The sequence below is a fragment of the Neltuma alba genome, unplaced genomic scaffold, assembly GCF_004799145.2.
Source record: "Neltuma alba isolate B1F8T4 unplaced genomic scaffold, ASM479914v2 tig00003097_pilon, whole genome shotgun sequence".
Classification (NCBI taxonomy): Eukaryota; Viridiplantae; Streptophyta; class Magnoliopsida; order Fabales; family Fabaceae; genus Neltuma; species Neltuma alba.
The window spans coordinates 33,833-45,608 of NW_021633138.1; the positions used below are offsets into that span (position 1 = coordinate 33,833).

The 11,776-nt window shown below is 33.5% G+C and overlaps 2 protein-coding genes across 2 annotated transcripts; both read right to left on the reverse strand.

Moving 5' to 3' along the window:
- Positions 1-1,470: 1,470 nt before the first annotated feature.
- LOC114740285 (UDP-glycosyltransferase 74G1) lies at positions 1,471-4,210 on the reverse strand. The gene is made up of 2 exons (XM_028928401.1): positions 3,410-4,210; positions 1,471-2,352 (listed from the first exon to the last, which is right to left on the reverse strand). Exons 1-2 carry the CDS (start codon positions 4,067-4,069, stop codon positions 1,630-1,632), a joined length of 1,383 nt encoding a protein of 460 aa, XP_028784234.1. The 5' UTR covers positions 4,070-4,210; the 3' UTR covers positions 1,471-1,629.
- An 899-nt stretch (positions 4,211-5,109) lies between these two features.
- LOC114740277 (UDP-glycosyltransferase 74G1-like) lies at positions 5,110-7,101 on the reverse strand. The gene is made up of 2 exons (XM_028928396.1): positions 6,404-7,101; positions 5,110-6,048 (listed from the first exon to the last, which is right to left on the reverse strand). The coding sequence occupies exons 1-2, from the start codon at positions 7,055-7,057 to the stop codon at positions 5,326-5,328; spliced, it is 1,377 nt and encodes a 458-aa protein (XP_028784229.1). The 5' UTR covers positions 7,058-7,101; the 3' UTR covers positions 5,110-5,325.
- Between the last annotated feature and the right edge of the window lie 4,675 nt (positions 7,102-11,776).

Here is an 11,776-nt window from a genome sequence, read left to right on the forward strand (position 1 = left end):
ATGATATCATTTTGTTAAACTAAACAACATTGCTCTGTTTTCTTACAGATGGAAGAAGATGCACGACGACGACAATAAGGATGACCCCTCGCAAGATACGAGGAGACAACAGAGTATATATAAAAGATCCAAGGAGTTAAAATAAAATAAAGAAAACTAAATGTCATCGTTGCACTGACCACATTATTATATATAACTTCAAGTTGCTTTTAATTAATAACCAAATTTTGATATCTATTTAGGAGGTATTTGACAACCCTTAAAAGTACATCTCAGAAGGATTTTTTTTGTAAAACGAGACAAACTGCTTCATATAATTACTTCGTAAACCGTAAAAACACTTTTAAAACTATGGTTTGGTTTCCATCCAAACAATCCCTTAGTGTTCAGCCACAAACTACAAGACAAAAATTAAAAGAGCAATATTTCAACATTGGTTTCTTTTCTAATTCGTTTGCTTTTTTCATCTGGCCTGTTTCATACGCTGTCCTCTTTAACTCTTTTCATAAATACATACACACACACGTACATATACCTTTAAACTGAATAACAAGACTAAACAAATAATGTTAACAACAAGAATCTCTTAGTCAAGAGATGGTAGGTGATCAAGAAGACAAGAAGACACCAATTATCTTCTATCCTGGAAGATGACCTAGTTAGTCTATCTGCAAAGATAAACCCTTCTCATGATACAAATTGACCTACCAATCTTTTAGGATCTGTTTGGTATAAAGCATTAAAAATAAAAGGTAGAAATTATGTATAAATAAAGTTCACTGCAACTTTATTTGTATATGTTCTCATTTTATTTGTAATAATATTTCATATTAATATATATATATATATATATATGCGGGCATAATATTTATGCACGATGGTGCCAAAATTTTGGATCTTGATGGTGATGGTAATTGATACTTCCGTAGTATATATCCAGTGCTATAAATGATATATAATCCGAAAATATATACGGAAAACGACCTTATATACCTTTGTGGCAGTGGTAGGCGCATAAGGATGAAACAAATCTGAAAAGATTACAACTTTAATGAATATTGAACAATATCCTAGTTTTTTTAGGGATACTAATTAAAAACAATAATATTTTTGACAAAAAAAATTATACTCTTTTAATTCTTAATATAAGATCTAATTATTGAGTTAATATTGGTATTAAATATAAGAAGTATTTCTTATATTTATCAATTTTTTCGAAATCACTCTTATTGATACTCTTTCAACCATAACCAAGTAGGAGAGGGAGGGGGTATTAAAAATATGATCATGATATTTTAAGAAAAACATGACATATTTTTTATAATTAACTAACTTACTTAACTTTCTTAATCTAATCAAATTAATTAAATAAGTTATATATTAAAGATTAGAAGAATATAATGAAACATGTTAAAGGGTAAGGTCCCCCCCTTCTTTTTTTCCCCGTTGAAAGCTTACGGTCTTGATAATGAGGAAGAAGGGAGCAATGAAATTGCCCTTGGAATGCTTATTTGAAGTCCTAACATTTTATGCTAAGTAGGACTTGCTACATGGCATACAAAATGTTATGTCGACAAAGATTTAATATCAAATCTTCCTTGTCGTCTACAAAGACGTTGACATTAAAAGTCACTTAGAAATCCTAGTTATGAATTCTGTAATATTTTTATCTGAGCTTCCCCCTTCCTCCATAGAACTCTTGACCACATTCATCCATTTGATGCCATTATTCTTCATCTCTTTCCCTTTTTCACTTCCCATCACTTCCTTTATGCAATTTTTCAAGGCTTCTCGTTTAATACTCCCTTTCTCATCCATGGGAGCTCTAAGTCCCACTTTCCAAACATCCACAATATACTTCAAATTCGTGGTCTGATCACTCCAATGCGGCACTCCAATCATGGGAACTCCCGAGCTCAGAGCTTCCAAGGTAGAATTCCACCCACAATGTGTAACAAAACATCCGACAGCTTCATGTGACAGTACTTTTAATTGAGGACACCATGTCACTATCAGACCCTTATCTGCAGAAACTATTTCTTGTATGTTCTTCGGGAGCTTGACTTGTTCAGATTCCCTAACAACCCACAAGAAATAATCCTCAGTTTGTATCAAACCCCAAGCTATTTCCTCTAATTGATCCTCACTGAGGGCTGCTAAACTTCCGAAGGAGACATAAATTACTGATTCTTTAGGCTTATCATGAAGCCAGTTCATGCAAAGATCATTATTGGGTTTGAACACGCTGATACCATAGTCGTGGTCGTCTTGGATTCTCTGGTCTAAGAACATGGAAGGAACTGTTGGTCCTATTGTCCTTATTGGCCACATCTTCCTCATCCAGTCTACCACCTGGCGAAAAGCTTTCCGTTTTGTCAATTTTCTATAATAGTGCCTTCAAACATTGTTGGTGGCCAAGTGGCCGAACTATACTGATGGGAAGGAGGCATGTGATAATATCAAATTTGACTGAGAAGTCCTATGAAATTCTACATTACGGACAGGCATGCAGTCACCCAATTATTTACTGTCATATAAAAAGTGGCAAATTAAAGGTGCTTAAAAATGGGACATACACACATACATGTATGTGCATATACTCCTTTTTATTTGTATTATAAGACACTCCCGCCATCTCATCAAACCCAGTAAGAGATGATCAAGTAATTAAATTTGTTTCAAAATTAAAAAAAAATAAATTTATCCATATATAAAATCATGAATTACGTATTGAGAAATGAGAAGAAATTTTTTTATATCAAATCATTTAAATAGGGCCCATTTTAGAAAAATATAAATACTACCATACTTATAATAAAAACCATTAATTCTTTCCAAAAAGTGCCCCATGTGAGGCATGCAATTTTAGAAAAATGTAATTAATATCATACTCATTAGAATTAATATCATTCAACATGTTAAAATATTTTTCAAGCAGCTAGCACGCAATATTCTAAAGTAATTTTTGGTATAACTATGTGCTTAAAGTATTTTTCTCAGCTGTAATAAACACCTTAAACTTGGGATAATAAGTGCATATTAGACTGATACTTTAAAGTACTAAAGCACCAAAACCAATTATTGTAGGACATTTAATATTATTGAAAAATACTTTATGGTGTTAGATAGTGCTACCGAAAAAATACTTTAGATATTGGATGCTACTTAATTTTATGTTATTTTTAATAAATATTAATAATTAAATTAATGCTTATGAACTTTCCTCTCGGCAAGAAATATGTGGATTGGGTTTGATTTTAAGACCACAATTTAAAACAACAAAGGCTGGTATCAAATAAAACTAAGTTCACAACTTCATCCTCAGTGCCTATTCGACGTCACGACTTCCCGGCTAGGGGTGCAGCACCGAAACCAGCAAGCCATGAGTCTTTGCATATAACGTACATACCTCAGGCTCCAGTTCGTAAACAGTGTTTGAAAGCAACCAATCAGCTTTTCCAATATTGTCAAAAGTATCAACCACTAAGTCCCAAAAGATTGGATACATCCCATATTGCAGATACAGGAAAGATGGCAAATCAGGAGGCACAAGTTCTGGTAACGCAGGAAGCAAAATCTTGGTCTCCTTTTTAATGGGAAGTTTCAGAATCCCTTGATGAAGATGGAAGTAAACACTATTAACAAAACAAGGCTGAGTCAAAAACGCAGCAGCAACAAGCCCAACCTTCTTAGCCACATCAAGAACCCACGGAAGGAAGCTGTCATAAATAACACAATCCACAGGCAAATCACTGTTAAAGAGCTTGTGAAGAAGCTCAGATAGAGTCACTGGTCCTACTTTCCAGAAGCGTTCTACGTAAGTCTTTGAGTTCTTAACATCTTGATCTGCTCCTTCGTCGTAGCCATCTGAGATGGCCTCAAGAGCTATGGAATCAGAAATGGTGGCTTCAGTGATAGAGGCTTGTTTCCAGAAAGAACGAGTGGTGACGAGTGTGGCCTTCACTTTGTGGTATTCCAATCGCTTGCAGAATTGAAGCATAGGGTTGATATGGCCTTGTGAAGGATAGGATACTAGAAGGCAGTGAGCTTTCTGTTGCTTCGACGCCATCGTTGAAGCTTAAGCTGAGAATGATTTCTGCGTATGGTTTTGATTTTGAAGGTGAAAGTGGTTTTTTATAAGGGAATTATTATATGGGAGCGCATGTGGATAAGGAGGAACAAAATATGAACCTCTCAGTGTTTCAGAGTTATCACTGTCTTTTTTTTTTTTGGGGGGGGGGGGGGGATTTCAATTTCATAACCTCAAATTTTCATTAATCCAAAAGCCTCAATACATATGACTCAGTAATTTAGGTAACAGCCTGATATTAGAAGCAAAATCAAACTTGATTTCCTGTCCCAGAAAGAAACTTGATGATAACTTAATAAAATATAAAAATAAAATCAAATTTGCTTTCCTCCACTTGAAAACAACTCTCTAATAAAATATAGAACCAAAATCAAATTTGGTTTCCACCCCCAAGAAGGAAGCTTACAAAATAATCAAACAAGACAACAATTTACTTTCTTCTAGAATAATATGATTTTCCATATTTTCTTTCACTGTGTTTGACGGCGCAACTTTTACCTTTTATTATTAGAACAGTTTGAAGGGATTGAAAGTTGAATAGAGTTTATTATAATGTTCAAATCCACAGTTGTCCTTAATTCAAGGTACTTTTGGCCTCCAGTTTTTGTTCTGCTTTTCATAAGTGCCTCCAGTTTTTGTTCTGCTTTTCATATATATATATATAAATATATATATATATATATATGTATGTATATTGAATTATATGTATTGAATCTTACTCTGTTTCCTTCCTGTGCCAAACATTCCTCTTCTTGCATTTGTCTGAAAACAAAGGGAGAGATTCTGTATTAAAGTTGGATTATTGTTTACTTCATACCCATTACATTGAAATGTAACATCATAGTATCTCCCGTGCATCACATGTGGAGATATACTTGTTATCTTTTAAATGTGCATTATTTCTTCTAAGGATATGATGTCACTTTTTGTTTTCATTGATGACTTTGTCACAAACGAAATTGATATAATGGACAATCAAAGTCCAACCAAGTTTTAATGCAGTATTAGCTAACAGAAAATTGCAATTTTCGGTCATTACTGAACATCTCTGTTTCAGTAGAGCCCATTTGTATTGCCACTAAAAGATTTCAACAACAGAGATTCGCAACCAAATAGTTATTGAGGTGACAATTGAAGTGTGTTGGAGAGTTGTGACTACATTATTTCCTACAAATTCTAACAGACACAAAATGTTCTGTTGACAGTTTTATTCATATAACTGAAGATCATGAAGCTTACTGCTGAGAAATCCTAGCCACAAACTCTGCAATATTTTTATCAGAACTTCCTCCTTCATCAACAGAATTCTTGATTAAATTCATCCATTTGATGGCGCTATTCTTCATCTCTTTCCCTTTTTCACTTTCCATAACTTCCTTGATGCAGTGTTTCACTGTTTCTCGTTTAAGAATTCCTTTTTCATCCACTGGAGCTCTATGACCCACTTTCCAAACATCCACAATATGCTTCAAATTAGTAGTTTGGTCACTCCAATATGGAACCCCAATCATAGGAACCCCCAAGCTAAGAGCTTCTAAAGTGGAATTCCACCCACAGTGAGTAATAAAACATCCTACAGCCTCATGTGCTAGTACTTTTAGTTGGGGACACCATCTCACTATCAAACCCTTTTTTGACAAAGTTTCTAGAATGTTTCTTGGGAGCTTAGCCTCTTCAGATTCCCTAACCACCCATAAGAAATAAGAGTCGGCATCTATCAAACCCCAAGCTAGCTCCTGCATTTGCTCCTCACTGTAAGATGCTAAACTTCCGAAGGAGACATAAACAACAGATGCTTTAGGCTTATCGTTAAGCCAATTCATGCAAAGATCATTGCTGGGTTTGAACATACTTATGCCATAGTCATTATCATTAGGGATCCTCTTGTCTAAGAACATGGATGGCACCGTTGGTCCAATTGTCCTCACTGGCCACATCTTCTTCATCCAATCAACTACCTGAAAGCCTTCAATTGTCAATTTCTGAAAACAGCATGAATTGGGGTTCTCCTTATGATAGAACCATCCTATAAAGTGACTCGTGAGATGGCAAGACCAGGAATCAAAGAAAATTTAGCAAATAAGTGATGAGAATATTTTTGAAGCTCAAGTTCTGCCTGAGAAGGAAAGAGGCCTCTAGAAATATTAAGAACAGATTTCGATTCTTCAACAAAGTATAGATGTTCAAGACTTTGTATGAAAGAGGATTTGTTTCAAACATAGTAAAGATACTCAAGACCAAATTTTAAAAACCAAAGCCAATAACTCGTCAATTTACAATTCTAGGTTCAATTTATGCATAACATATACGTACCTCAGGCTCCAGTTCATAAACAGAGTTTGAAAGCACCCAATCAGCTTTTCCAATGTTGTTAAAAGGATCAACCAGCAAGTCCCAATATTGAGGGTGCATCCCGTATTGAAGATACAGAAACGTTGGCAAATCCGAAGGTTCAAGCTCAGTTAATCCAGGAAACAAAATTTTGCTCTCCGTAATGGGGAGTTTCAGAATCCCTTGATGAAGATGAAAGTATATGCAATTGACAGCACAAGTTTGAGTAAAAAACGCAGCACCAACAAGTCCGAATTTCTTGGCCACATCGACAGCCCAGTGCAAGAAACTGTCATAAATAACACAATCAACAGGACAGCCTTTTCCAGAAAGCTTCTCAATTAGCTCAGATAGAGATTGAAATCCCACTTGCCAGAAGCGTTGAACATAAATCTTTGAATTTTTACGTGCTTCTTCTTCCACTCCTTCATCATAACCATCCGATATGGTTTCAATAGAAATATTGGAGTCAGAAGTGAGTTCAGTGGTGACAGTTCTCCAAAAAGAACGAGTGGTAACAAGGGTGGCCTTCACTTTATGGTACTCCAAACGCTTACAGAATTGAAGCATTGGGTTGATATGGCCTTGTGCAGGATAGGCCACTAGGAGACAGTGAGCTTTCCATTGATCCGCCATTGATGGATGGATGGATGGTTAAAGTTCTCTGTATGGGGGTTGAATTTGAAGACGATAATAATGATATGAGTCAATTATTGGTGAAACCTTATTGGTTTGGTGAGGTTGCGCAATTTGCCCGTAGCAATTTAATAATGTGCTGACAAGTCCGTCCATGGCATTGGTTTTCAAGGAGCATTTCAGTTTGGTTTTATCTTATGAGATAAGATTGTGGAAAAGTATGGCCACGCATGATTTGACCCTGTAATGTTTCATGATCACCCTGTAACTACTCAAAATAAAAGGAACAATAGAGAATAAAACTGCTATATATATATATATATATATATTAATCATTAGACAGCTGTAGGCTACAATCTAAAAAGTTCAACCACAGAAGGAGATAGACAGCAGAAAGGAAAATACAGAGGAAAAGGGAAGAATGGGTACAGAGAGAACATTAGATAACAAATTCAACACCTCTTAAACCCTAATGTTTAACTTTATACCTCATAAAAACTGTTCAAGCCTATACTGAAAAATAAAGCACGTTCATGGCATTATCCCCTCCCCTTCAAAATTGACCTTTTCCGCAAGGTCAAAGAACTGTGTTTGCATGTCAACAAGATATTCCCAAGTAGAAGACTTGACAGTCTTGAACCCATATTTCCTTGGCAAGAAGAATGTGTGGAACCCAATATGGAACACATTTATGGTTCTAAGATATTCATCCAGTTTTAAATATAAGACTCATTTTATAATATAAATTACACTGTAAAATAAGTTTTATATTTAGGTATCCAGTATGACCCAAAAAAGGAACAATCATGGATGAGGATTCAAACCGTTCCCCAAAAACAACAAAATTGCACGAGACCCAAGAAACATGGCTGGAAATGCTTGAGTTAACTCCAAAAGTTACAATAGCAACCATAGTCAAAGTTACGTGAATAAGGGTGTGTTTGGATGAAACCAAACCGTGGTTTGAAAAAGTGATTCTGGAGAATAGATTCTGTGAAGAATAGATTCTGGAGTGATTTTGAAAAGTGAGAGTGTTTGGATAGTTGTTATCAGAAGTACTTTTTATATACACAAATTACTAAAAAAAAAGACATAAGTTAATATGATAATTACAGAAAAATAGATTTTATGATATATTTTAATTTGAAGGAATAAAACTATTAATAATATATTTTTTACCAACATAATTAATAATACATAAGATAATATAATTAATAAATAATTAATATGTATATATATTTATAAATATAAGATTAAATATGTTTATAAAAAAATATGTTTATAAAAAAATAACAAGATACATATCCTATAGGCTCTCACACTCTCCCTCTTTTCTCCAAAAGCAAAAAATTTTTGCTTTTTTCAAAACCATAGTTTTGGAATCAAAACCATGGTTTTGACCCAAAACCATGGTTTGGTTTTTGGGATGACTGTTTGGGTAGGTTTTTACCCAAACCATGGTTTGGACCCCCAAACCATGGTTTGGGCAAACATCCAAACGGTGCCTAAGTTAGCTTGAAAAGTCATTTTGAATGTCCCACAAGAAATAAAAAAATCGGGGCACACCATTGAGAGGGGTAGCTTATCATCATAATGACTCCACAACACATAAGCTCATAAATGTTGAATAGCATGGACTGGTACAGAACGAATTATAGCATCCATTGAACTTTTAACAAAAGCTAAGCAGGAAAACTAGCCAGTGAAATAAATGGAGTCATAATAGGGTGTCTAGATTGGCTTTTTGAAAGTTTTCTTACAAGATACCAAATAAATATATAAGATGAGTTTTGTTTCGATGCGCAATCTTGAATCTTAGTCATGTGTGGCCCAGTCCATTTCATATGGGCAACGCAATTTCTAACAACCCAACACATTTAACTTTTTGACACATCAAATGAGTTAAACCATATTCTTCCCTTGACCCATGGTTGAAATATTTACGAAGGTAGATGTCCAGAGATCAACTTTAAACCAAGTTCAAACTTCTGGTGGCCCAAGTTATGAAGCTTCCAGCCCAATGATTTGTTTATATAAGTTTGTCTTTGGTCCCTGGCCCATACTAGAAAATTAAAGCATGTTCATAACATAATCTGATAATCCTTAAATAATACATGATAGTTTACAAAACTTAATAAAATATTGTGACTTATTGTAAAAATGGTCATTGACTTTTTCAATTTCAGTTTATTAGACTTTTGCATCTCCTTTTTCCTTCCTATAAATTATGCTCTTTCGGTCTTCTTTTTTTTCACAAAAAACAATTACTATTTTTACTCCATTTATTAAAAAAAATTGCAAAATGTCTTAAATTTTTTTTCACCAGTTTCTTATTTTACCTCTATTAGTTTAATGTTTGATATATTTACTACCTTATTTTTAGAAGCACTATTTATTCATTTTCTTATTCTCTCTTTTATTTTCCCTTCCATAATTTTATACATTTATTATCTTGAACTAATTTTAACTAATTTTTTAATCATATAATTTGGCCAAATGTTTTTCATGACAAGCGAGGGAGGGAATATCAATGAAAGCAAAAGGATAATTTCTAAAAGTTGTAGAAACTTTAACGGAAAAAATATTGCTACATTAAAGAAAAAAAGTTAAAGTACAATTTTAACAACAAAGTTTATCTTAAAGGGTACTAGGCACCATAATATTTATTTGGGTACAAAAATATACATAAAGTTGTCAAAATGGGGTATTTGACACTAGGCCGTTAATATCCGTTAATTTACTGTCAGAGGGGCTCACAAAGTCAATTTTGAGGTGCATTTTTAGCAACAAAGTTTACATCAAGGGACACAAGGCACCATGAAATTTGCTTGGATGCAAAACTATACATGAACTTTCTAAAAGGGAAAAAATAACAAAATTCTTCAACTTTCATAAACATTAATTAATTTTATTCTTTTGGATCCCACTAAATTCTATATTTTCTTTCCATTAATTTTCACTTCTAAGTCGATCTATCTTTTCTCATTATAGTCAACACGTACATTTTTTTGTCATGTCGTTTTCTTAGCCTCCAAGGCCTTTATATGTATTTATACAAAACAATGCCTTTTTCTTCTAGGATATGAGGTTTATTACTTGCACCTAAGTACTACCTCTAGTCCTTAATATAGGACGTGATATATTAATTTGAGGAGATTAAAAAAAATAAATAAATTAAATTTAAAGTTTTTTATTTATCATTTTTCTTCAAATTAATTTGTTTCGCTTATAAACTAATATATAATTAAACGATTCATATAAATATTTTAGAGAGATCATGTACTATATGCTATATTTAATTAATTATTCTACTTCTTTAATTTTTTTTTCAAATTTGTCCATTATACTAAGGAGGAGAGAAAGTATGAATGAGTAAAGAGAAAAAGTGATATTGAGTAAGACCCAAAAAAAAAAAAAATTAACGGACGTTGGAGAATTTTGTTATCTTTTTTTCTTATGAAAAGATCATGTATATTTTTGCATTTCAGTAAATTTCATGGTGCCTAATGCTCCTTAATGTAAACTTTATTATTAAAAATACATATTAAAACTGACTTCATAGGTTCCTCTAACAGTAAACTAACGAACAGTAACAAGGTAGTGCCAGATGCCTCCTTTTAATAATTTTATGTATATTTTTTACCTAAATAAACTTTATGGTGCATTGGTACCTAATGTTTTAGGATAAATTTTATAGTTAAAATCACACGTTAACCCTTAACAAAATTTATTGAAACCGAAGAGACTCAGAAGTCAGAACCAGAGGAACACACCTCAAACCCAGTACCTAGGGGCAAGATGAAGAGACTCTGATCTTCTCCAGCAAAAGGGAAGGGGAAAGCTTGTCTCTCTAGAAGCACACTCTCTCTCTAGAGGAACTCCTTCAGATCGGTTCCCTTGGAATCGACCCTAAACTTTTTCTTCCATTCAAAGGCGACACGAAACGATGACCTCTCTGCAACAATCTGAACCCATAATAATCTGCCATACAGGATTCACTATTACTCTGGTCAAAAGTTCAGCTCCAAAATACGGGGAAAATAACATCTTGGGAGCTTTCTGGAAAAGCAATAATAATCCTGTAATAATATGAGTTAATTGTACTTACTTGTAATATTTATATGAGTTAATTGCACAGAAGCAGAATTCAAAATCATATGAGTTAATTGTACCTGTAAAATTTATAGCCGCTAAGACGATACAATAATAATAATCCTGTAATAATGTTGAAGGGTGTGAGAGTTGGTAGAATCATAACATTCTAAACCCCCATATTCTGAGAAGGGTAGAGAGAGAGAGAGAGAGAGAGATATTACATTCCACAAAAAAAGAAGTAAGTGTGATCGGTTTGGTAGGCAGCCCCTGTAATACATCATGCGTACCGTCTTGGTTGACCAAGTTTTATTATATTACCACATGTTGAAGAGTTAGATATTACTTCTCGATCTTAATATAAAAGTTAATTAACTAATTTAAGTAAATTAAAAAAATTTGTTAAGTTAGTTATTTGTAATAAAGAACTGTCATCTTTTCTAGAATACCCTTACTAATCATATGTATTAGTTATAACTACCAATTGATAGGATCATTAATATGTACAACTACTACAAGGATTACATTAAAAAAATGAATAAATATGAGAGATGAAGTGGATTGGGATATTGTATTTAGGACCAAATGAAAAGTTAAACTAACTTTTATATTAAGAACCGAATATAG

Excerpts from the sequence above, each read along its gene's own strand:
- LOC114740285 (XM_028928401.1), bottom strand. The coding sequence starts at position 4,069 with ATGGCGTCGAAGCAACAGAAAGCTCACTGCCTTCTAGTATCCTATCCT. Across the intron at positions 2,353-3,409 it reads TTTACGAACTGGAGCCTGAG|GTGGTAGACTGGATGAGGAA; the intron begins GTATGTACGTTA and ends GCTTTTCGCCAG.
- LOC114740277 (XM_028928396.1), bottom strand. The coding sequence starts at position 7,057 with ATGGCGGATCAATGGAAAGCTCACTGTCTCCTAGTGGCCTATCCTGCA. Across the intron at positions 6,049-6,403 it reads TTTATGAACTGGAGCCTGAG|GTAGTTGATTGGATGAAGAA; the intron begins GTACGTATATGT and ends GAAGGCTTTCAG.